General features: G+C 45.4%; 1 protein-coding gene across 1 annotated transcript in view; it reads right to left on the bottom strand.

Annotated features, from left to right (window-relative positions):
* The window catches only part of UXS1 (UDP-glucuronate decarboxylase 1), a 224,990-nt gene that overhangs the window by 103,127 nt on the left and 94,805 nt on the right, over window positions 1–27,058 (bottom strand). The window contains exons 8-9 of the mRNA XM_085622619.1: window positions 24,763–24,822; window positions 14,006–14,127 (exon numbers count right to left, since the gene is read on the bottom strand). Coding sequence (XP_085478745.1) covers window positions 14,006–14,127; window positions 24,763–24,822 — 182 coding nt within the window. The remainder of the gene's footprint in view (window positions 1–14,005; window positions 14,128–24,762; window positions 24,823–27,058) is intronic.

Here is a 27,058-nt window from a genome sequence, read left to right as displayed (position 1 = left end):
GCCCATGTTGGAGCCACGGGGCTCTTAAACGAACATTGTGCCCCGTGGTAGAGCCTCATGGGGCTCTAGAACACTAGTGTCCGTTGTTGGGGTAATCTGGGTGTTGGACAGGCCACACGAAGGGCTTGCGCCCCCCCCCGCATGACAGGGCCCAAGCCCCGGCCCCCCAGGCGCGACCCACGAGAATCACCCGCACCCCGTCTCCCGACGGAACTCCTGCCCTCGGACCTCCCTGTAGCACGGGCCCAAGCCACCACCGGCTCCCTCGGCCGGGTCAAGCCGCCATCTTGGGCCCTGCGCCACGAGGCCGCGTGGCCTCCCCCCGACCCTAACCCTGGGCCTGGCCGGCCCCGACATCCCGGCACCACCATCCACCCAGGAGGTGAGCGGATCACTTGGCAGGTCAATGGGAGGACGAAGTGCCAAGGACTCTCCCCTGCCAGGTGACGATCGCCTCCAGCTCCCCCAGGCAGCGGCTCCACCCCCCGCTGGGTGTCTGGACACCTTCATCCCGGACCCTCCGACCTCCAAGTGCGAGGGTCCGGACATCAAAGGGCACCTGCCCTATAACTGGAGCAGCTGCGGAGCAGGAAGGCAGTTGTATCCTGGAGTCGAGAGACACCGAGAGAACTCAGCCTTGACGGACTACTGGCGCTGCCGTAGCCCTATCTTGTGATCTATCGTCCTGCCTGCTGGCGCTGCCGCGGCCTTCTGCAACATCCATCCTCGTCGGGACCTGCTGGCGCTGCCGCGGCCCGTTGTAACGACCATCTTCACCGGGACCTGCTGGCGCTGCCGCGGACCGTACATCGATCATCTTCACTGGGACCTGCTGGCGCTGCCGCGGCCCGTGTATCGACCATCTTCACTGGGACCTGCTGGCGCTGCCGCGGCCCGTACCAGCTAGACCACCTAAGCTCGAGGATTGTGAGCTACCCATCATACCATCTCAACTACCAGCCTGGTAACCAGACTGTCCCGCTACCCCCTTTTCCCATCTTGAGAGACTTGAATCGAGGGGACCCCTGAGTCCAGACCTCCTTGTACCTTTTCATCGTACCTTAAGAAGTGCTTATAAAGAACGCTAACTCATCTCCTTGTGTGGTATCTGTCTGTGGGGGGGGAAGTTATTTGTCTGTACGATCGCTGGAGACGGCTCTCCCCGGAGACCTCTCCCCTTGTCCTCGGCCGACCCTCCCGGTCCGTCTAACACTGGGGCTCTGACAACTAATACGCCCCCCTAAGCGTAGGAGCCACACGGGGCTCGTAAACTAAACATGCCCCCATAGCGTTGGAGCGGCCCACTGCACAAACGGGGCCGCTCTGACTCGGTGCCTCGCACCGAACGCCAAACCTGCTTCCTCGGTGGAGCGTAAGGGATGTGCAGCCCTGTCTCCTGCCCCGCCCTTACTCACCGGGCTCCGGCGCAGGGGACTCCTCTTCTGGAGGTGGCAGCGGGCGGCAGCACTTCTCATGCGGCGTGGGGCTTCCCTCACTCCTGGGAGCCCCGCGCTGCCATCTTCACCCGGGCCCCCTCCTGGGACCCGGGACTTTATCTCTCGGCTCTGGGAGGCGGGGTGGGCTCCCGTTCTCCCTCGCGCTCTCCACATCGGGGCTCCCATCGGCCTACGTGGGCCCCGCATCGACGTCGCACCACTTCCGGTCCTGCCGCGGCCCCGCCCCGTCACAGGCCGACCTGCCTGAATTCCGGGGCGGCCGCGGCAGCGACAATCTCGGGCACAATGAGGGGTAGGCTCCCACCTCCATAACCACGTACAGCGGGGTGGGCACCCGCTTATTAAAATATAAAAATAGGCGGCCATGTGGGGTGGGCACCCACTATTAAAATATCGATAAATGCGGGGTGGGCACCCGCGAGACCCGCATCACGGGGGAATCCCTCCAGTGGGGACTCCCTCCAACGAGGCGACCAGCATTGCGCTGCGCAGCCCACGCTCCTCCTCAGGTGGGTAATTAAAGGATAGCGCTTCCAGGCGCTAGATGAAGCCAAAGTCCTGGGGCAAGAAGAATAAAGCAAATCGTCCTAAAAGTCCTGGAGGCATCAAGGGGACAATGTAGGGCTCAGGGGCCAGCACACAGAGCCGTCCAGCAGGGAGGCAGCCCTCATGGCGGTCCCTCCTGGGCCCCACCAGCAGCAAGCCCCCCTCTGTCAGGATCCAAGAGCAGATCAAGAACATTTTTCTGGGGTCACAGCCCCTTCTTTTATACACCATTTCCCTTTGTCTCAAGGTGCAGCGAAGGGGCGAACCAGATACAACTGGTTCTTGAGCACTGTGTTTTGCTCAGCCCCTCTCCCTATTCACAGAACAGGCCAGGGTCATCAGTCGCACCACAGGGGGCGGAGCCAGCATTGTGTGGGGAAAGCCCAGCCCTATTCAGGTCCCAGGTGTACTCCTCCCACTCATCAACATGCAGCTCTCTCCACCCACCACTGGGGCAGACCCATCCTGACTCCTGGAGCCAGGCTCACCAGCCAATCACACGCCAGACAGTCACTGCACATTTATGCCAGCGTCTAGAAGTGGCACTTCTATACTAGTCACAGTAACGCCGCACACATCATTGCCCAGCATTTAATCTCACGAGTTCGCACATACCAATCTCGGCCCTGCACTCCCCACGCATCAGGAGCTAACATGGTCACTCAGATCCCCCATGCATTCCTATGGGAGGGCAGGTCAGTCTCACTCAATGTAACCCAGAGCACACGCACTTTCCACTGGGACACAGAGTGAAAGCGCCTAGAGGCCTAAAACCACTAGTACAACACAGGAAAAAGGCTAGGATAATGCAAAAAGCTCTAGGGGTGAACTTGCCAGAAGGGCCAAGTCCAACATATTGTCTACGGGTGCTCGTGGAAAACTATTTCTATGGACTAGAATCTAGAGAATGCTAAAGTGATTCTGACCTCTGCTGGTCTTTTTCTATCAAGAAAGTTAGAGTCAGTTGCCGGAAAAATAAAAAATAAAAGAAAGTCCCTCAGCAGAAATCAATTCTGGTATTTTACTGACCTCTACTGGTCGTTTTCTATCAAGACAGTTAAATAGAAATCGTTGAACAGAAAAAAAAAAAGTCCCTAAGCGGAAGCATAGAAGTCCTAGGTCTGATCTCCAGAGCCCACAAAGTACATACACATATAAGTATATACTAAAGTATATACAATAGGTCTTGAATGCTAGACCTAAAAAGATAAGGACGCTTGGACAGCACCCACAGGACTGAACCATCTAAGGTTCAATATTTAGAACAAAGAGCCCGTGAACCAGATCAGCTGATTATCCATGAATGATCCAATGAACTTACTTAGGCAAGAAAATGAGCATTATTTTCGTTTTAATATAGTGCAGGAGAAGAGACCAATTTCATCCTTGCGATCAGCTAAATACATGCCGTGTCACAGCCCTGGCAAAGTTTTGGCTATGCTATGTGTATTTTTAGGGCCGGAGAACATATACGTTTTAGCTTCGAAGGTTCTACGCAAAACTTATTCTACGGTTGGCAAGGGAGCGGGGGACTATAACCCACCAGGGAAAAACAGTCTTGTTCTATCCGGACTTTACACCGGCGATGCAGGTGGCACGCCAAGAATTCCTGCCCGCGAAAAGGCTTCTGCTGCAGGCCCAGATCCCCTACTCGCTGCTGTATCCAGCAAAGCTAAAGTTGTCACATGAGGGCACGGCACATTTCTTGATGGATTTTAAATCCGCACTAAAGATCGCAAAGCATGTGGGGGGGAGAAGAAACAGTCACAAGGGCTGAGGAGGCATCTTGGGACAGGCTGAGTGACGATTGACCTGTGCAGGGTCTAACTAGATCTCAGGATGTGTCTATCTCGGTCTTAAATCAGTAAGGTACAGCATGGCTTTTTTTGTTGATTTTACACATGTGGGTTGCACCAGGTTTGTAATGGGCAGTCAGGGGAACTGGTTGCTCCGTTCTTTTATAAGGAATCGACCCTCTGATTTACTCTTGGCCACCCTGCCGGTGGGGGTGTATGCTGGTGACACCGCGCCCGCAGGGAGATCTCCCTTTTGTTGGTTTGCCCTAATTGGGGTACAACCCTTCTTCGAAAATGTTGGAGGGGCAGGGTTATACACAACCTTTTTGAGGGGGTGGGGGGGAGGTGGAGGGAGATAATAATGTTGGTAGTCAGTTGCATATTTTACAACCCAGATCACCTCTACTTCCTGACCGAGGTCCAGATTCCTTCACCATCTCTGTGTATATGTGTTTTTGGTATTCAGTTCAAGATGGCATACAGTTACGTCTACTTGTGTTCAGGAGAAAAGGTGCTCGTGGGCCCCATGTCAGGAAATTGTACAAATTCAAACAGATGTGGTAATGACTAGTATTAGTTTTTTAACATGGAACATTCGAGGCTTAATCGTTCATACAAAGGCGCGCCTGGTTCATTCCTATCTATCGAGGCATCACATCAATGTGTGTCTGCTGCAAGAGACACACCTGAACACCACACCATCTACTAGGGTGGAGCACAGATGATGGTGGCATATTTACCCTTCTATATCCTCTAATTACTCTAGGGGGGGTGGCTGTGCTGGACAGGCGTGGACTGGACGGAGAGCGAACACCACACAACTCCAGAGGGAAGGTACATCATATTACTGTCCGCCCTAGGTGGAACCCAAGTGGTCATAGTGGCGGTTTATGGGCCTAATGAGGATACCACAGAGTTCTTTCAGGATCTATGGGCCAAAGTGCGTGCGACGGAGTGTGACACCATTATTTGGGGGGGGGGGAGGGGTGATTAATATGCGATTTTAGAAGACACATTGGACAGGAAGGAGCAGTCCCGATCCCTACACCCAAACGCAAGCGCTGCATTGAAGGCCATCATTTCTGATGGCAATCTGGTGGATATATGGCGCCAGCATCACCACCAAGTAACGGAAGGTACATGCATAATAGAATTCCATAAGGCCTGGCCTCGGTTGGACTTTTGGTTGGTGTCGAGAGACGTGGCGACATGGACATGTGAAGTGTCACACCTCCCAAGATACCCGTCAGACCACGCCCCTAGCTTACTGTGCATGGTGTTACCAGGTTCCCCCACCAAATTGTTCAGTTGGCGGCTTCCCTTCAACGCACTCTTAGATGAGGTATTTAAGGAGGAGATTAGAGGGCACATAGTGGAGTACTTTACTTTGAACACCGGCTCGGTAACATAGGCGTACCTATGGGAGGCATTTAAGGTGGTAATCAGGGGGAAATGAATAGCTCGACAAGCGGGGGTGTTGAAAGCTATAAGGGGCACTCTGGAAACCCTGGAGAAGCAGATTAGGGAGTTGGAAATGCAATTTTTTAACACGAACGATCCCACACTTGTGGCGCCATTGAAGGAGAAGTTACTTGAGTTTGAAGAGGAGGCCCAGCGAGAGGTCAATTTCCTCGGCAAATATACACAAGCTAGGAGGTATGGGGAGGGTGACAGGCCAGGGAGAACCTTAGCGACGATGCTTCGCACCCGCGCACTACCGCATACGTCACAGAGATTAAGGATGTGTTAAAGATTGCAGGAATTGCTGTTAGTATGACCTAAATGCCATTTTGTTCCTGGCAGCCATTTTAGTTAGCCATGCGCTCATCATGTACTTTTTCCCTCTTTTAGAGCCTTGCATATGCTCAGAAAGACCTGTAGCTGCCAGAATGCACCTGCCTTAGACTGTAACTGTCAGGCTGTTGTAACTGATGTCAGCAACTCATTACTCCTACTTGTTGACTGTGCATTTTCTGTATGACCATCTATGTGTGTAACTCTTCTCATGTGTACTTGTACCGCCTCCTTTTGAGCCCCTGTGTGGGTATAAAAGGCCCCTGTACTCTGCACTCCTTAGACTGTCTCCTACAGTGGCCTGAGGGTACTGTATGACGCAGTCTCCCTCATGTGAGGTTAATAAATATTTCTCTTTGATATTACAGCTTCCGTGCCAATCTCTTCTTTGTTGGTTTAAAGGACCAGGTGTATCAGTGAACCCCTAAAAAGGTTTTTATTTCTAGAGATGTACCTCCTCAAGTAATTAGAGGTCCGCAGGCAATACTCAACAAATTCACTCAGTTTTACACCACATTATACACGACAACCGAGGGTCCGGTGCAAGATAATCTCAAGCCGTTTTTGGATTCGCTTGAGCTGCTGTGGCTGGGAATCGGGAAACAGGGAGTACCTGGGCGATCCCTTTGCGGTGGAGGATGTGATACAGGTGATCAGGAGCCTCCCCTCGGACAAGGACCCAGGGTCCGACGGACTGACTACAGCCTTTTATAAGGCATACGCCGAAGAGCTGGCCACACATCTTAGAACGCTTTACGAAGACTCACAAACCTCGGGCATCCTTCCACCCTCGATGCAAGAGGCTATCATAATCATCTTGCTTAAACCCGGGAAGCCCGAGGACGAACTTACCATCCACTTTCACTGATTAATGTGGACGCAAAAATTCTTGCAAAACTGGTCGCTGATCGCCTGCAGCCTCTTCTCCCGCTGATCGCCCATCCAGACCAGTCGGGCTTTATACCCGGGCGTTCTACATCTCATAACCTCTGGACCTTCTACTCTGTTGTGCATTACCTCCATCCTGACACGTAAGCTGCAGCAATTTTCCTAGATGCTACAAAAACGTTTGACACGCTTGAGTGGCCCTATCTCTTTGTGATTTTAGAGAGGATGGGGTTAAGTCACCTTTTTCTTAGTCTGGTGCAGCTGCTGTACATCAAAACCCTCTGCCAGGATCAAAGTTAATGGTATTGTATCGGACCCGTTCACAATTTCATGGGGCACAAGGCAGGGGTGCCCACTGTCTCCGTTGCTCTTCGCGATCGCAATGGAGCCACTGGTGGTACGAATCGGGCAACATCACACTGCTAGAGGCCTAGGTTTCAGCTTGAGGAGCATTCGGATTTCCTTATATGCTGATGACGTTACTCTATACATCTGCGATCCAGAGACGAACAAAGCCCCTATCCTCCGTGAACTGATCAAATTTGGGGGTTTGTCTGGCATCTCCAAAAACTGGTTGAAATCCACCATATTCCCCCTGACCGATGCCACCACACCCTTTCCTCTTGACTACCCCTTAAAATGGGCTGATGGCCCGGTTAGATATATGGGCATTTAGTTGAGCAGAAAATGCAGGAAATCTGGGACATGAACTACGGGTGCACAGTGTCCTGGGTGGAGGACACTGTTACTGCATGGGCCGGCCTCCCCCGTCTCTGACGGGGAGAATAGCCATTGCAAAAATGGTGGTACTGCCTAAACTGCTGTATTTGTTTGTCAACATCCCGATCCCTCTTACGAAATTTTTTTTAAAACTCCATACGCTCATTATTAATCTCCATGATCTGGGGGGGTAAAAAAGCTCTGGTTCCGTGGGAATTTTTGGCCTTACCGCTGTCTCGGGGAGGTATGGGTGCCCCAGATATCCAAATGTATGCTCTCCGTGCACAGGCACAGTTTCTGTATTATTGGGTTCACCCGACTCCTTTTCAGCCCCATACAGGTGTGGAGACTGATGTGGCGGCTCCAGTTCCCCTCCAGGTGGCTCTGTATCTGACCTATAAAATGCCTATTGAAGACATTGATACGGTGGAAACATTGAGATTGGCTTGGGATAAACTATAGGAAAGGGCGCATTTAAAAATCCTATATGCTCCGTCTATCCCGCTACCATATAACCCCATGGTGCCCACATGTGGTTATGTGGACAGAGCACAGAAGATGGGGATACTCGCCTTCGCAGACCTATACCTGTACCACATGGGGTTATGTGTACAGAGCACAGAAGATGGGGATACACACCTTCGCAGACCTATACCCGGGTGAAATATTCAGAGCCACCCCCCCCCCCCCCCGAACCAGTGGAGGGACACACAATCTCTTTCTCCGAATCATGTTTCTATCACAAAATCAGGGCCACGTGTAGGGCAATTCATGACCTTTCCCAGTGCTCCGCCCACATTGACTGCCCACGAAAACGAGCTCAAAACTGACTCCCCTTGTAAACTTAATCACAAGGATTTACAACAATATGCAGAATTATGCCCCCTTGCTGGAGCCGCAAGCCTTCAAGGAGTGGAACCTGGAACTGCAAAGGGTGCTAACGGAGGAACAGTGGGCTTTTTGTTGTAATCAGCTAACAGACCTATCCCCCAACTACAAGCTACGCTGGATTCATTTAAAAGTTCTCCATAGATTCTATAGGACCCCTTCCCAACTTCATCGCATGGGTACCAGGGCGGATGATGGCTGCTGGAGATGTGGCTTTGCCCCGGCTACATTCCTGCATATGGCATGGAGTTGCTCCAGATTGCCTACGTTTTGGGCTTCAGTTTTTCTCACCATACATGAGGTTATTGGCATGTCTAACAATCCAGATCCCATCCTGGGACTTTTGGGATATGTAAAAAATACACTACCTGGGACCTGTAAGTTACACACCATGTTACTGTTACTTGCTAAGCAGAGGGTGGCTATGCTATGGGGGAGGAAGGGGGCCCGTTCCACGAAGTAATGGATTTGGGATGTGACATTTAGCCACACACAACTATCCACGTTCTGGGAGTTGATGCCGTCGGCATCCAGGCCAAGAGATATATGGGAACCCTTTCTGGAGTGGGCATGCACACGCACGAAGGAGGAAGCAGGAGCTTCAGGAGTATCTGCTGACTAGCAGTTGCACCTAGGTTTGCTTATGGGCGGAGGTGGAAGTACCCGGGCTGCATGTAGCTATACAATGATTCAGGGTTACAAGGGCTAGTACGGTGGGACCTCCCTCGAGAATATGCCTGGTGTAAAAGAGTTGAAGATGTACAGAGAACACTAAATGTTATATGGATGTACAATGTATGCTATGCCTTGTTGGGATCGATTTCATTGTTAAACGCAGGAGTAGTGAGAGATCGGACTTGTAAGTCTATTCTGTTATAATCAGCAAGAAACGGAACAGTATAGATACTGGATGTAACGGACTACTCTATTGGTTTTGTTGTTTACATGTTCAAAATGCCAATAAAATAAAACACAAAAGAAGGTTCGACGCAAAAGCTAGAATTAAATTCAGAAACTATTGGGAAGTGTCATGTGCAACCTGGATTTGACATCCAATGGCACATTATTATATTTGTTTGATATTATCCACCAATCTTCAGTCCTCTGTGCATTTCAAATTCACCTAACAGGGCAGTATTTGCATGTGAATGCTGGACTAAATGCCGGTGACTTCACGTATTTTTCACAGCTTATTAAATACATTTTGGAACTAAAAGACAATGTTCTGCTATGAAAATGTGTGTACTGATACTTAATTCTTGGTCTAAAAGGAGTAGAGAAGGTCCTCCAGTCTTTACTTGCCCCACTGTTCTGAGCAGTGCTTAATTTGTTAAACACCTAAGTGCCAGGGCCCTCGTCAGTAAGCCACTGGAGCTTGCTCCACCCAATGATTCTGCTAGCGCAGCCACTGCCAGGTGGCAACACAATTCATTACTAACCATCAAACGCCTATAAATATGGCAATTCTGAATATTCCAGGTCCCCAAAGCTATAAGAATGGCTTGGGTGGCAGGTATTGGTCATTTTTAATGCATGTTGAATTAATAAACAAATGCTGATGTGCTCATCTCTAAATCAGACAAACAGTGTCACCATGTGGCAGGCTGTCAAAGATGTTGGTGTGTCAATTAAGTGCCAGGGCAGAAAACCAGAAACCACCGTCTCAAATTAAGCACTGGTTCCAAGATACACAGTAGTAGAACACATGGCATGTGAGGATGAAATAGCATTTGCAATGAGCTGTCTGCAAGGTTGCACAGTCCTAGCCCCTTCATACCATAACCCCTGAGCAGAGAAGACCACCAGGGATTCACCACCTGTGTGCGGATGCTGCCATCTCTCTTAGTCTGCCCACCAGTTAATCCCGCAGTGTGCTGCGTGCAGCAGTGTGCTGTGTGCAGCAGTGTCGTGCAGCATGCAGCAGTGAGTAATGCAGCAGTGTGCAGCAGTGTGTGGCGTGCAGCAGTGTGCGGCGTGCAGCAGTGTGCGGCGTGCAGCAGTGTTTCGTGTAGCATTGTGCGGCGTGCAGCAGTGTGTGGCGTGCAGCAGTGTGTGGCGTGCAGCAGTGTGCGGCGTGCAGCAGTGTGCGGCATGCAGCGGCATGCAGCAGTGTGTGGCGTGCAGCAGTGTGAGGCGTGCAGCAGTGTGAGGCGTGCAGCAGTGTGAGGCGTGCAGCAGTGTGAGGCGTGCAGCAGTGTGTGGCGTGCAGCAGTGTGAGGCATGCAGCAACATTTTTAACCAAACATTTCAAGCATTGCAAAGATGTTCCAGGTTTTCTTTCATTTAAATTGGGCAAACAGGATTTTTTTTCTGGAATACATATCAGGAATACCCCTCTCTTTGTTGGAAAATTCTCTAGCAAAGGTCAAAGGTCAAACAGGAAATGTCTTTAGCAAGTTTACGCAAGAATGTCCACACACTGGTTTAGTTTTCCAAAGTTTTGTTAAATTCACAAAAACGAGTGAAGTTTTAGAATTTGCAATTTAAATGTGCGCACGCCAACCTACTTTTTACAGAGCAAAATCAACTTTTAGAATATTGCGTACCTGGCAAGAAGGTCTAAACTCTCTGGGACAGTTGCCCTGTGGCATTTAGCTCTTCATGTGCTCATTCTGAATGACACGATCGGTTTACATGTGCAAGACTCATTTGTGTCAAATGTGTTACCTATGTTTTGGTCTGCTGCTTACAACAATGCTGAAACCTGTTGAACAATAGGTGTAAACCTAAGTGGCATTCCATTTTATCACGGGAGAAATACGGTCTCCAAGACTAGGTCACAACAGGACAACTGACAGCTGACGGCAACTGATTAACAGCTATAGGACAGAGGCCCCTTTACCTGCTCCCAGTAAAAGATTAACTGCCAGCGCCTTTTGCGTAAATCTGTGCAACATATCAAGACGGACCCCTCCTGATTATCCATCATTGTATGTGAAGTGTGAGCAGTGCTTTGGGTACCAAAGGGTGGGCTGCTTTTAAGACTAGCATGTGTATGCAGACCCTAAGGTGGAAGGGAACTCCAAGTGGTTTAGCTTCTCTGTTCTTCTCTCCTCTTCTGCAGCAATTAATGAGTAGCCAAATGTCTGTCCACTCCGCAAGAGATCGCTTTGATGGCATCTCAACTGCAACCAAACTATCAGGTAGGGTGCATGCATGGTGACTCAGTCTAAACCCAGTGCTGCCTTTCCTAAGGGAGAGACTGAAGCCGTCAGGCGCTGAGGGCACTGCGGACCACGTCCATGGTCTCCACAGCCCCTATGAAGAGACAGACACCACGGCATAGCACCAACCAATGGTGCAAGCAAAGTGCGTTTTCCATGTGCAATCCACTGTCCAATCATGTACAAGCTAGACATATACGAAACAATAAGATTCTGGCAACTTCAGGTTGTGGGGGCAATCTGACTAGAGTTACACTTCCATTTTGAACCACTGTCTTTGTCACGAACGTAAACAGGAAATGTGAGAGTACATATGGAGGTACAGATTTTAGACAGCCCAGAGGCAGGACATTTATTAATTTCATAAAACCTCCAGAAGCTACTTTTACTTAACGTGAATAAAGTTTCATTTATTTTTCGGAAAGAATAACACGGATTGGACATTATATTTATTGTGAGTTATACACGCACTAATTCAAAGAGGTGTTCTAACGCTTGCCATCCTCCAAGACTAAGCCATGACTCTTCGGCCACTCTACCCTCTGAAAGTGAAAGCCTAAAATGAGGTACTTCGAAATCCAGTGAGCTCGCTGTAGCATCCGCCTTGGTTCCAGGGACAATGGCAATACCGTCACAAGGACTGCCCAAAACCACCGCAGGACATGAAGCGCTGGTCTGACACTATTTGTTTGATGGTCATCTGTGGTAGTAAATGGGGAGTTACTCTTCCCCCTGCAGGAGCAGTCTATTCCAGGGAACATGTAATAACAGGGACAGGATATCAGCCACATTATGACATGGAAGGGGGGGTGGGGGGCGGTGAGTGCTAAAGCAACACAGGGAAGGCTGGCATATGGTGAGCACTTTCGAGGCCGCTTTGATGTTCTCAGTGGCCGCGCGGCTCACTGAGAACATCAAAGCGGCTGCGAAAGTGATCAGCAGGCTGCCAAATGGTGCGCGCGCCCAGCGCACATGCACTGTAGTTGGCGGCCTGAAAAGCACTCGTTTGCACTTCCAAATCCCGCTTTCTATAGCTCTCGCCAGAGCAGCGCTAAAGCGCTGGCTCAGGCGAGGCCTAAAAAACCAACACTGACGAGTGGCGGCGACGTCGGAAAGAAAACGTTAAAAAAAAATAATTGAAACGCTATAGGTCTCGCATTTAAATGCTAGACCTATGGCATTGGAAACAAATAACCGCCGTGGTCCTGGCTGCTGTGAAAGTGAACGCGGGCATGGCCCGCTGAATGTATGCTTAGCACGTTCGTGCTAGACATAAGAAAAACTCAATAAAGGAAATAGTACAGCTACTGTGTAACAACCAAGTAAAAGGGGCAGTAGCCATGGGAAGTTACAAATGACGACATGGCTGTAACTAAGGAGCAGAGGCACAACTAGAGCCAAATTTCGGGGTGGGGGCTAAAAAAAAATCGGGGGGGGGGGGGTCTGAATCTTTAAGCAATAGGCAGAGTGGGGCTGCAGGGGCTCTTAGAAGGGGTGAAACAACAGCGAGACCTCATTAACATGCAAATGGTCTTTTAAAGACATGTGAAGTGCTCGGGTGCGGCTGTGTGTGTGCCCGGGAAGCGGACTCATCCCGGGCTGCCACACACGACGGGGGGGCTGAAGCCCTTTGAGGTCCAATGGGTGTTGCGCGCCTGCTAAGGAGGTACTAACAAGCCTATTAAAGAATCAGACGGCAGCATTTACAAAGGACAAAGACGCAAGCCAATAAAAAATATGTCAGTGGCTTCTCTCCCGTACTGACCTACAACAGATCATCGCCAGAGCAGCGCTTGCGTGGTGGCTCAGGCTCAACCTAAAAATAATCAAGGGGTGGGGCAAAAATACCTCAACACGCATTTACATGAAGTCAGTGGGCTGTGAAGCAGGAAACAAAAGTAAGGGTCTGGGGATTGGGCGGTATGGGCCTGGAAGGTACGGCTCCTCATATTCGCAGGCTTGAAATTCGAACCCATTTTGTACCTCATAAAAACAATTCCTCTATCACAGGTCTGGCTATACCACAGTTCAGGAACAATGGAGTACTGGACAGAGTCATATTTGTCAAAAACGTTATTGGTGAAATGATTCACTGTATCTATAAGCAAAGAATGCCATTTCATACAGGAAACCCTGAATAAAAATAGCCAACTATTCGGAATAGAACTCGAGGTAAAAGTGGTCCAGTGGCAATGAAATGGAATTACTGTAGCAGCAAGCAAGTGTACACTGCAACATGAAAGCATTGATCAGAGTAGGGTGCGGCTATCATATAGGTAACATAATAACATTTCATGCTAAAGCTATGAGGACCAAATGATCTTATTAACTTGGTCTCACTGAAAAATATCATTCTTTGGCATACTTTGACTCCTCCTACATTGAAAGTACTATTTTGGGTCTTCCTAAGGTACAGAAAGACTATCAAAAATACCAGGGAATATTACAATTGGTACAAGGCCACCAGCTGACACATCTATTTCTTAGAAAATTGTGGTGTGGGCTGCTAGTGGCTGCATAGCATGTATTCATTTGCACAATTTAAAATAAAACACACAGGTTTTTGTTCAGTTTACAGGTACTCTCCGATAGGCAAGCAGTTGGTTGGAAAATGCAACCTATCTATTTATATTGATGAACACTATTTGGCACCTCTACTTCTAGATAATCACAGTTAATGCGACATACAAGCTGTTGTGTTTTAGCTTTTGACAGTAATGTGGACAGTATAATCTCAATCATGCTAACCAACCTGCTTCATGTAGGCATAACACATAGTTTCAGCAACTCTTTTCCCTTCGTCATAGCAAGCTCGGGGACCAATGGGGTTTACATGGCCCCAGTAATCTTCATTTTGAGGGTGGACTTCAGGATCTGAAAAGAGAAAACTACAGTAAATATCAGACGTTAGTGTTTGGCCTAAAAGACCAACATTCTTATGTAGGTGCACTTAAGAAATGCTTCAGCGGGAGAAGAGAAGCTTGATTTTAAAGCATGTAATCTGGCCTGGCTGTTGTAAGTGTAGAAGTCTGAAGTGCTTAAATGCCTTCAAGTGAAGTGGGAGAGCAGAGTGTTGATACAAAAAAAAAATCAATATCAATATTCAAAATGGAGACAGTTTTGCACAGCTCAAAACCACAAGACTGGCAATTCAAGTTTTCTCAACGACACTTTAAATTCAATGTGTGGTGCAGTAGGATGTCTGAGTGTTAAGTATAAACCCCTTCCAGGGAAAATTATAGGCACTGAAAATCTCCGTACTATCATTAAGGGTATGCTCCAAAAGGGAAAGAGGAACTAGCCTCAAATCAGAGACCAAGAGCCTAGAGTTTAGAGCACTGATTAGATAGGTCTATGTAGTCATGTTTAGACTGTAGCGCTCCCACATACAAAAATCTGCACTTTAATCCTCCAACTGGGGAATTACCCTACGATCCACCGTTTCACCAATTATTTTTAATACATGTATGAAGCCACTGGCTGCCCTACTGCACACACGCAAAGCACTATTCTTCATGTATGCAAATGACAATCCAGTCATCATTTTTAAGAATAAAGACAGGGTGCAATTGTCTGCCAGCAGCTGTTCCAATGCTTAAATCAGTCTGCTCATGATCAGATAGCAGATGCACTTCAGAAATTATGTGTACAATTCTAGTATTGCCATTCCATGGACTCCCCCTTGTGGCATGCAAGCCTGTGGCCAACTTTAATATATACCTACCTCCAAATTGTTAAAGCTGTGAAGTATCTTAGATGAAAACTCAACTTTAAACCATGATTAGAAAAGCAACACTGGACAGTGTCTAGCAGCTGCTTGTGCCAGCTTGCCATACTTCATTGTACTTTCCCTTTTTTGATCCAACGCATATCAGGGTTGCAACTACCTTCATCCATTGACAGATGAATTATAGTAAAAACTGTCATTTTTGCTAATGCATAAGAAAACCGAGTGCCCAAGCCTTCTGAATACGTGTGAATTCTTCTTTGTTCTCATCTGCACAACCACCGCTTCTGGACTGTATCAAAGATAAAGGCAGCCTCCGTTATATCATGTGTATGTAAGCAGACGTCAAATTTCACAACCTTCCTTGCCATAGGGAGGTTCACTCCTACCATTGATCCTAGCTAGGGTGGGGCTTGTTACTTACCTTCGATAAAGCATTATCTGGAAGAGACTATCTAATCGCAGATTACTCGCATTACAATGTACCCCAGGTGTCAGATTGGATTTGAAAAATCTTGATCAGTACCGCTGCACGCCAGTAGATGACACTGCTCAGTTCTGCGCTGCCTGCGTCTGAAGTGACGTCACAGTGCTTATGCAGGCGCCACCTTGGCATGTAGACATAAGGTTTTTGTGTGACTAGTTCCACACCACATATGCAGAGTCAGGTAAAAAAAAAAACTATTACTGTTTTGATCAGGGTGCAAAGTCTAAAGGGATCTTTTGGGGGAAAGAGCCTGGATCACTGAGCAGTCAGGATGGGAGGGTCGGTGAGGAATCTGCGGTTAGATAGAGTCTATACCAGAAAACGCTTTACCGAAAGGAAATAGGGTGTTTTTCTGCTGGAGACTGCTAACCGCAATTTCCTCGCCTTAGAATAGCTACCCAAGCTATACCATCCCAGGGGTGGGTCTGCGAATTGGCTTAGACCAAAAAGTGCTGCAGGACTTAATGAGTGAAATACCCATCGCAACAGACCTGAATGTCCAAGCACTAGTGCTTCGTGAGCAAATGAAAAGACATTCACGTGACAGCTTGTCAGATATCCAGGACAGGTACCCTGCACGTTAACACAGTAGTGGACGCTTTGGCTCTGCTGGACTGAGCCGGTAAGCCCTCAGGGGGTGCTTCTTCACCGCTGCATAGCAGATTATTAAATATAGTACGATCTATATTGCAAGGGTTCGACTCTGCACAGCCTTGACCTTCTTCGCTCCAGTGAAACCAATGAAAGCATATTGTCCACCAGATGGTCTATGGTACTATAAATGTAGAATGGCAGAGCTCTTTTAATGTCCTAACTATGGAGTTTCTCCTCCTCCTTTGATGGATGAGGCAAAGAGTTGAAGGCAGGCGGAAAAATGCTCTGGCTAATGTGAAAAGGGATGACTGTCTTCAGTAAGAAAGAGGCACACGTTTGAAGGACCAGTTTGTCAGGAAAGAAGTTAGTGTATGGCGGCTGGACTGACAGCAGCTACAGCTCACTGACCCTCCTAGTCGATCTAATAGCCCCCAGGAATGCGGTTTTCAGAGTCAACAGCTGCAGAGGGCAGCTATGAAGGGGTTTGAAGGCAGAACACACATGAAAAGTAAGAAACCAATTGACGTCCCATTGGGGCCTTACAAAGGGCATAGGCAGAAACAAGTGTTGCAAACCTTTCAAAAATCGAATTGCAACAGGTGACTAAATAGGGAGGGTTGATTCGGTAGACACAAATAAGCGGAGAAGCCTGACAAATAACCTTTAATGGTGCCATTACTAGCTGCCTCATAGCATTTTTGAAAAATTATTTTAAGCAATGGTGCACAGCAGCCCAACTGCTGTGCGACATGTAAAAAATGCATTGGGAAAGCCAATCGATTTTGTCCTACCTTGTTTAACTTGTATGTTATTCCTCTGGCCAAATTAATTAAAAGCTATGGCTTAACTCTGGTGTCATATGCGGATGACACCCAGATTATCGGGTCAATCAACAGTGAACCTGCTGAAACTGCAGCCCGATTTCAAGACTGTATTGGGCCATTTAGGAAACTGGATGCAAGACAACTGTCTGAAATTAAATTAGTCAAAAACTGAAGTCATTCTCTTTGGGAATTAATCTTCAGTATGGTCAGACAGTTGCTTCCTTTATCCTTTTGAATTGAGGGAAACTGTGTTCACTGCACTTATTGCATCTAGGCTTGACTACTGCAATGCCCTATTCACCAGTGCGAGTAAGCGCAGCATTCATAAACTTCACACTTCTCAAAATGCAGCAGTCCTGTTTGGGCTCACGCTATGAGTCCGTCTCTAAGACTCTCCTACGATCGCACTGGTTGCCAATTGCCAAGCGTATTCAGTTTAAGGCATTATGCATAGCATTTAAAGCTCTGCATGGTCTTGGTCCGTGGCAGTTGTCACAACATTTTAAACCTTACATACCGGCTAGACCACTCAGGTCCCCGGATTGTGGAAATGTGATCGTTCCTAGGGTGCGGAAAGTAAAATGGGAAGGGAAAAGCTTTACCCATACCACCACAAAGCTCTGGAACTCCTTGCCTAGGACACTGAAAAGAGAAAACCATCTGCTTAAATTTAGGAAAGGACTGAAAACTTGGCTTTTTTAATGGCGAGTCCATCGTAATATTTTAAATCCATTAGCCTGAAGCAGGGCCTAGACACCCTCACTTACATGTAGCACTATATAAATACTTCATTTAATTTCATAGGTGAATCCTACTGGCTTTGCCAATGCTCGTTTAAAAATAGGTACGATGGTGGAGTGGAACCATCATCATGGCAGGCCACTCCTGGCAACACTTCTCAGGATGTTGTGCACATCAGGAGCCAAAAGAAAATATGGTCTCTTTAGAACACAGGGATGCCATTAGGACTGGGCATCTTGCCTTTGATGCACTTATTAATGTCAGTCATGGTTTCCATAACCTTGAAATACAGATTTATGGATTTATTTTCCTAGGCCTCTCTGCTCAAAGCAGCAGTCATGAGGCCCAAAGTGGGCATAGAGTAAACTTCATAAAAGTGAGCCACCCATCTTTCAGGAGGGTTCGAAATATCTAAGCCCAAATCTGTGGAGTCCCTAAGAAAAGGTTGATTGCTGGTTAGCCAAAATGCACGGTTGTCCTTCATTGCGCCTGCGGCCAACAACGATTCCCTGGTGTTCTCTTTAACTTGATTTTTTCCTGCAACTCAAAATCTTCTCGTAGGCCGACCTGCATGTGCACACATTGTGGATATTTCTAGGTGTGTTCTTTACAGAAACATAAGACGGCGATGTGCGTGGGAGCACATAGAGTCAAAGTATTTAGTGACTTACTTTATTATGTAGCTGGGGTCATAAACTCCCTAACCATTCCACAAAGAACTCCAAAATAGATTATGTCCTCGAAATTAGTAGCCTCATTAGGCAGCACATGAGCTAGGTCGGATTTCTCTTCATAAGACAAGACATTAGACCCAGCTTATTTACATGATCCCATTTAATAAAAACTGCTTTGTTCTTTACAGCCTCTAATGCAACTGGCTTAGCGCCGTTTGGCAACATACTAAGCCCCCAACAGAGAGAAAGTTATGATCACTTAATACATTGGCCAAAACAATAAAATCAGAAACACATTCTTAAATATTATTAGTAAGGATTATTAAATCAATCGTACTAAAATGATTCTACCTGTTAAAGATCAGTATAGTGGAAAAGGAGTGAAGACATATGGATTGCAACAACATATTATATTTTGCCATTAGCCATGTAATGCTTCACTGTGGGCAACATAAATTAAATGTGTTTAAACAAAACCTCAAATGATCCAGAAATGCCACAGGTTGTCCTGGAAGGTAGCTAACAAGGACAGATGTTAAAGTCCCCTCCCCAAATAATTGGTCCATCTGCTACATCTTTAGAATTTAAAGAACTTTCTATCCCCTAAGAAAATTAATACCAGTTTTCTGATAATCAAAATTGTTACTGTAAAAATTAATGAATAATAAGTGTCTGGATTTGTCACCCTTTCCCAAAAATTGAATAATGGTGAGAGTAATCTCCAGATGAAAAAAAACACACAAAGAGGCTACGTGACCTACTTGTCGTGAGAATGAGAGCGATGTATCAAAAAAGAAATTATGGCTCTTTGTAAAAAACACAGGAGTTGGGCGAAGTGCACGTTTTGAGGCCACCAAGGTGACCAGAAGAAATTTTGTTACCCATGAGCTGCACCTAAGTGTTATCACTGTTCAGTCTGCGGCAGCATTTATTCATCACTGCAGCCACATCTGCCATGCATTAATGGACATTTTCCTGGATGTAGACCAGATTGTTGCCATTAAAAGACATGATTTTGGCATCATTCGTATATGTCATAAGACTGAACATGTAAGACTGGATTAAGAAGGAGAGCGGATAAAAAGCTGATATGCTATTGTTCAATGCATGCTGATCCACTATGATAAAGTATGTTTGACATCTTAGCTTGGTTTACTCCATTTATGAAAGTATAGCGTTTAAGGGTTAGGGTCTGCTTGAGTGCAAACCATTAAAGCTGCCCCTGGCAGGGAGGGGTCGGCGGGGGGATATTCATTTAGGGAATTATTTGGTGAATGATCTTTCCTTAGTGTGCATCCCTTGTCCTTCACGAGGCTTTTCAGAGAGGGTTTCCTGCCATCTTATATTTGTAATTGAGTTTTTAGTATTTAGTTATGTGCATTTAGTTATGTGAAACTAAGTATGTGTCTTTTAAAATAATAAGGTGTAAGTGGCTGTCGATTAATTAAGTGTTATTCATAGCCTTGTCTAGTTCAAAATTACTATCCCACAGTACCTCCCAGAGTAGCCCTTGGACTGCTCTACCTAATTACCCTCATAGTTAAGTACTACATGGGTGGCTGACTGCAGTTGGGAAGTACAAAGTATGGGGGCCCAAGGGCACCGGAAACGAAAGACCCCAGTTGTCACACTTGGAGCCAGTAACTTCTGAATGCCATGGGACCCTTCGACCCAGATTTCTCACTCTTACAAAGTCAAACTTCTCTTTGATAGCCTTTTCTATTGATCACAAGTTTATAGAATTATTTATTATTTCCCTACAGCAGGTAATTGAGTTACACTTCTAGGGTGTGAGAATTAAAAATAAAACTAGTATGGTTTAACAAAGCTAAATTCAAACAAGCAGTGTATATTATTCTACAACAGCTAATCATGCAACAGGTTGCCCTAGAGCACTGGGGACTAGCCGAAAATCTAATGTAAGCCATGAAGTGGGCAACAACTCAAAGCACTCCACACTGATTAGAAGCCAGTTAGTCATCAACTATGAGTGTAAGCTGCTAATGCACAGATGCATGTTGGTTAAAAATGACTGGGATAATGAATGGCAAGTAAAATGGATGAGGTTTGATAACATGGTATTTATACATTATTACCAGGTACAAAAAGATTCGTCAGGAATGTCGTTCATCGGACAGGTGCTACTTTTGTAATGACCGAGAAGTCAATTCCTCAAAAGGTGGCAGGCATCATAAAATACAAGGAAGCCACAATGTATTGTAAATATGCAGAGCTTCTGGTTGTATCTTTGCTGCATCGAATTACTATTTGCATCTCTAGAGTGTGGCATGCAATCATCACAGCAAGGACAGTCAATATTGGGTCTGTCGGAGAAGAATGCAGCTTTTCTTAAGTGACGGGTGTCTTCTTTTGACCAAAGTTTTAGAATAGAGATCAAACACTTTTAATACTTTTATTACTGCAACTTCGTCTGTGATTAATTGTATACAGATCTATCTATCCACATATATAAATTTAACAGTTTTAGAAATATACTGCAATATCTTACATATGAATTATTTTCATACAATTATTTTAAAGGAATTTCGAGTAATAAATCAATGTTAAGAAAGATTAACACAGGGAAAATAATAATGTGCCTGTCTGTAGACGTTTCAACACGTTTGCACTAGTTGCCCTGCCTTTAAAAACATTTAAATGTATGGTAATTTTTCACAAAGCTGTCTATGCAACCGCCCTTCTAAATTAAACTGGCATTAACCTGCAAAGACTTTAGATAGGCTGAGCCGTGCTGGCTAGCAGTGGCCAGATTGAGATCAAACAGAGCTGCAGCAAAAGCATTTAGTGTGGAGTTTGAAACGATGGAACGTCTTACTGATTTCTCTTGAAGAAATATATCAAGCATTGGCAAAGCCAACAGGTATCACCTTTCTAATGCTTGTTCCTTGCAGTGGGCTTTGCTCATGGTTGTAAAGTAGTTTTGAAAGAATACAAGAAATAAACATTGCAGAACACTGGAGGACCTCAAATCTGTATATTGAATTCAATATTTTCAACCTTTATAAATGGCATGTTTTAGTTTTGAAACACTTTTCACGGAGGAAACACTGCATAGAATGTCAGAGCACGGTGTTCGAATACAAAGGGAAATTTTCGACCAGGCTTAATTTACTCTCTACAGGTTTCAGCCTTTTGATGCTCTGCCCCCATTGCCATAAAAGCCTTTTCGTGCCAAAACTAGTGCTTTCATGCAGTATGTGGAATACAGGAGCTCAAACAAAAACAAACCTTAAAGTCTGTTCTTTAGCCTTACCTAGCAAAAATATCCCCATTGTTATTCTTTTATGCACAAGCTGGGAGGGGTGTGAACCAAAACAGCGTGCGGCAGATGGGTATTTGAAAGGAGGAGCAGCACACAGGGAACAGTGTTATAAAACACATGCACTCTCATGGAGTGCTGAATGAAAAGGTAGTTTCTTAAATGTAAGCAATGGAAGGATACCAGTCATCCAATCAAAAATATGATAAAGAGGTTATGCTCCAGGGGAGGAACAAACACAAGAAAATAATGGTAGGCCCTCAATTAAGAAGCAAAAACCAAGCCAATCGTAAGCAATGGGTGGGCTGTAAGCTCACTAAAAGTTCACAAAAGGTCTTTCACAACCAAGCAGCTTTTGCTATCTGGTAGGCAAGGACAAATCACTGTTTAGCCTGGTTAGATTCATAGCAGTAGTGCAACTCCCTTGTTCAAATTATATAAAAGCATTGTGAGTGTTATCAGGAGGAATGTGGTAAAGTTTCTACGTTATGCCAAGGGCCCTCATCTTGGCTGAACACTCAACATGGGGGATCATATTAAAAGTCCATATGAACCTATCATTAGGTCTCGCCTGGCGATAGCAGCTATATCGGCTATATCAGATTTCAAAGGTTCTAAACCAGTTATAGGTTTGAGCTGCAAACTATGACCTATAATTCTGATTCAGGGCCTTTAACACCAGGTATAGCCAGTGGTGCAATGGAACTATTAAAGAACTAGTCGTAGGTGCACCATTGGGTCATTCCTCAAATAGAAACCATTTGAGGACTAAGACCATGGCGTTCCTAAAAAGTAGTTTATTTTTTAATGCAAAACACAATGGCCCAATTTAGGGCAAAAGAGAAAGGGATGAATTTTTACACAATGCATGTAGGAAATGAAAAATTGAAAGGGACAAAAAGTATGATGCGTGAGTGTACTTTTCAGATATAAAATTATCCCTCATGCTTTAGAAAGGGACAAAGTCCTATACCATCAGCCAAAAAGCATGAGAAGAACAAGCAATGCTCTTCTTGGCACAGCAAAAGCCAACTCTACATATGATTTAAAGAACTGATAAAAAATGTTTTGCAAACAGCTGTGCTGTCAAGCTAAACCCAAGGCATGGGTGGCCCTCCCATTCAGGGGTGATTCTCCCATGTTGGTATGGACCAGAGGTGGAGTTGAACCCTTGACTCCTCTCCTGGTCAACAACCACACTGAATTGCGCAGTTCTTGGATAATACCGGTTAAGAATTTGAATAATTCAGACCTATCCTGTCATCTCTAGCTTTCATACCCTTAATCAGATTTGCAAAAGAGCTTAAAGAGAATTACCTTTGGTATACAAATTAGTACAGAATCGTAAAAAAATATAGGTTGGATCATAACCTATATGTTTTAAACTGTCCAAAATGTAAACCCGTTTCAGAACAAAGCTGCATTGTGCTTTATGTTCTATTGTATATTTTGTCGGGAAAAAAACGTTTCTCGTCTCATGATAGCAAATTTGTTTTAAATTATCAAAGAAATGTCCTGATATGTACATGCCTGGCATATATATGGGAAACATAGCAAGGAGTAAAATATGTTAAACCCTGGTAGTAATTCACCAAAACCAGCAAGATGATTTCTGATGGTGGGGCTGCACCCTATATATGTTTCAGACAGGTATTTGAATTTCTGTGGGACCTACATTAACAAGCGATTATTTTGAGAACTAAATATTGATTCTTGTAGTTTATGACATTTTAATTTTGAGTGAACGTATAATAGGTAACAAAATACACGTGCTTGCAGAGATCTTTCATGACACGAAACATTACAGGTATGAATTCTACAACCCCACACACAACATCCCCGACATTGTAACACATTATTCACAGAAAACACCTCAGAATGCTTTCTATTAATAAACTCAAGTGGGCTCTGCGTAACCCGTCGGTGTGAGCGATACTTCCCACCATAGAGAGACAGAACAGTTAGTTATATGTCTGTCTGCTTTTGGAGGGATGTGTTCCGTGAATGGGGAGGGGCGGAAAGTTACTCGAGGGTAGGGAGAGTTGGGAGGGCGAGAGGAAGGGGGTTGTCGGTTTTCGTTAAACTACTCCTTCGTTGGTTAATATTTAAATTTGCATCAGTTTCATATAAACATGAGCAGCAAACAAACATGCCCGCTGAATCAGTTTGGAACTTCAAATGTTACAGTCAATCACAAAAATGAAACATGTAACTGCCAGAAAGATACAGTTCAGTGGGTGCACTGCAGAAATATGTGCAAGTTATTTACTAGTAAATGAAATGGTAACATTAACTTGCAAAGCATAGAAAAAATAACTTTTACAAACAATAAAATCCTTTATAAGTTTAACAATGCCGTTACAGAGCCTTTTGTACAACATGCATGACACAAGAGTGAATCCGCCCTCAGGCCACGCCCAGCCTTTCAATCCGTCAGTGTCTCAAGGTGAGCCAGTGTTTTGAGGTACTATTTCAAAAGCCCCTCAAAAATCTTTATTTTTTTTAAGAATGAAAAGATAACCTGAAGGTTGAATATGAGGGTTCAAATCCTAGAGAATAGCCTGTTATTATACAAGATGTAATTATAGCTATTCTACAAGCCTGTGACGCACAAGTACATTGTTCTGATGCGTTAACCCATTGTTTTTCACAGTTCCAGCGAACAATTTGCGCGATTGATTATTGATATTTTGCCTCCACTATGAATCTTGTTGCAAAAGCATTGTTTCTTTCATGCAGAAAATCATTTCTGCGGGACTAAGTTCCTGCACATAACCGCACACATTAAGTACCTCAAGTAATTTGGAAATTAAAAACTATACCTTCAGAAAAAGGAACCCTTTCCTCAAGGATGGAATGCCAATGAGATCTTAGAATGTGTACCTTATTTCTCAGATTGCTCTGGGAAATTAAAAAATTCAATCTGGAATTCAAGTGAATTAAGTGGTAGCAAGAGCGTCAGAGTTAACCAGTGGGCAAGAGAGATGCAGACTAAGGGAGGAAACTCTAAAGAAGAGACCACTTATCATCCGATCATACTAAAATTAGGGGTCACCCACTGACCTCTTGAAAAAGAAAACAGGTCAAAAAACCCAAATGCAAAATGAATATGGCGACTGAAAACAGGAACAACACAGTGCAAATAAAATAAAGAAACCCATTCAGCAAAGCAGATAACTTACCCCCATATACCTCCGATGTGGAGGCTAGAAGAAGCCTTGCCCCAACGCGCTTTGCTAATCCTACAAGAAGGGGAACACAGGAAATTTGCATAAACACAATATATTTTGTACAATATCAGCTACAATACTTAAGAATGAGTCTGTAAATATTGGGACTTTGGTAATCAGATGAAACACAGCCACTCAAAATTTATAACTTGTGTTAATTGTCAAACAATGATGCAGGTTTACATGCTGTCAATCACACGCTACAAATAATTATCTAAAGCACATCTCGTAGGAGCACAAGATGTTTTACATTAAGCTAATAATGACATTTCTGTGGGAAATGACAAACTAGCTTTTAAGAGGGCCAAAGTCCTGTTACAACATCTTAAGAACTAGTCTCCTTTGACGGGTGAAAATTCACCAGCAGTATTACAGAAACATGGTATTGCATACAACAACGCTCTGAAAGAGTCAGAAAGTGTATGTAATGACGTATAATGCTTTAAAAAGTACAAGTATGTATGTTATGCTGTCTGCAGGGTGTGCATGAATTCAAAATGGCAAAACAAGTTGGAGAAAATGTAGGTCTCCAAAATATAGTTAAATTACATTATAAGTATTTACAAAGAGATAATCATCACGGAATGGTCCTTGGTAAAATAAATGTAAAAGCTCAAGGCTCTTTTCAGATCTGAAGGGGATTGATTTTGTCAGACATGAAAAGGGGTCAGCACCGAAGGCAAGAATACCGTCCTAGTCCACAACACCAGTTTGTCTGGAAAAAAAGGTGGTGTACAGTGGATGAATGGGCAGAGGCTGCAAATCACTCACAAGACGAGCAGAAATTATTGTCGTGTGGAAGGCGGTCTTGACAGTCAGCACACGCAAAGAGCAATTGTCCATCGGCTCAAGTGGGGCACACGGAAGGAAAGCAAGAGGCAAATTAAGGTCAAACTACGACATCACAGGGGGCTTGGGTGGAAATATATGAACCAGACCTTCAAGAAAACACAAGGACAGATGAACGAGTAGTCGCAAAAAAAGGCAACAGGGATGACAAATAATGTTTAACAGTGCCCATGGCAACTCCATGCTGAGCTGAAGCCAGCACAAAAAGCAAAATATCCAACAACTTTGTCTGTAATGAATCTGTGAACATTTTCATAAACACTCAACTGGCACTGGTGAGGTCTAAAGGGAGCAATGCGAACTGAAAATGCTCCTGGCACACTAGGACCAGGAGTTTGCGCCGGAGGGTCTGCAGGGCAAGCACATGGATATATATCCTGCAAGTTCAACTCCACTATCCAGTCTCCAGAGTCTGAGGCAGTGTGTGAAAATCTTTAGTTTGTCCCATTTGTCTTTACGCAGGAAGATGTCGAGATAGCCAAGATCTAAAATAGGATGAGAGCCTCTGTCCTCCTTTGGAACAAGGAAGTAACAAGTGTAACACCCAATTCCTATTGTCGAGGATGAGACCCTCTCTATGGTCCCTTTGGCCGAAAGGCGCGGTTACTTTCTGCTGCAAAACCGACATATGATCCTCTGTCAGCCACCCTGAAGGTGGTGGAATGTGCAGGGGGGCAGAGAGAAATGGAATCGCAAAGTCCCCATGTACCATTTGAAGGACCTACTAGTCTGAAGTAATAGCTCGCCACCCTTGGAGGAAATATTGGATCCTGCCTCCGACAGGATGGCTGTGTGTCAGCAAGGGCACAATAAAGTGATTTCACGGCTGTGGATGCTTGAGGGGTGGGGGACTGAGCTGCATGCTGTCCCTTATTCCCATGAACATGGTCATTGTGAGCCGTGGTCTCGCCACAAAAAGCCTTCAAAGACCTTCTGGTTTGGCAGAAGGGTCTGGCATTGGTGAAACTGAAAACACTTACCATAGAGACAGAGATGGTGAAATTGGTGGGGCAAATGTCTGACGGGGCTGCCAGACCTAAAGAACATGATATAGCCCTGATCTCTTTGAAACGCTCTAGAGCAGAAACTGTTATTCTTCAAATAGGTGACAGCACTCAAACGGTATGTCCATTGAGGATGTTTGGACAATGCCAGAGAAGCCCGCAGACTTCACCCAAGCAAGGCGTCAAAGCCCCATAATACCAGCCATTGATTAACCCAAGCAGTTAGTCATGTTCAAGTCACAAAGCATTACAAATTTCGCTGCATGGAGACATCCTGGATAGCCTGAGTAAGGAATATCCAAAGGTCATCCGGAATGGACTGTGAAATTTGTGCCACCATGATCCACAGCGCGTGATAGAAGCGGCTTTCAAATACGCTCACCAAATGTCTCTAT

The sequence above is a fragment of the Triturus cristatus genome, chromosome 8 (assembly GCF_964204655.1).
Source record: "Triturus cristatus chromosome 8, aTriCri1.1, whole genome shotgun sequence".
NCBI classification, from domain to species: domain Eukaryota; kingdom Metazoa; phylum Chordata; class Amphibia; order Caudata; family Salamandridae; genus Triturus; species Triturus cristatus.
The sequence above is the reverse complement of the archived record's forward strand: the minus strand, read 5'-3'. Positions and strand labels throughout refer to the sequence as shown.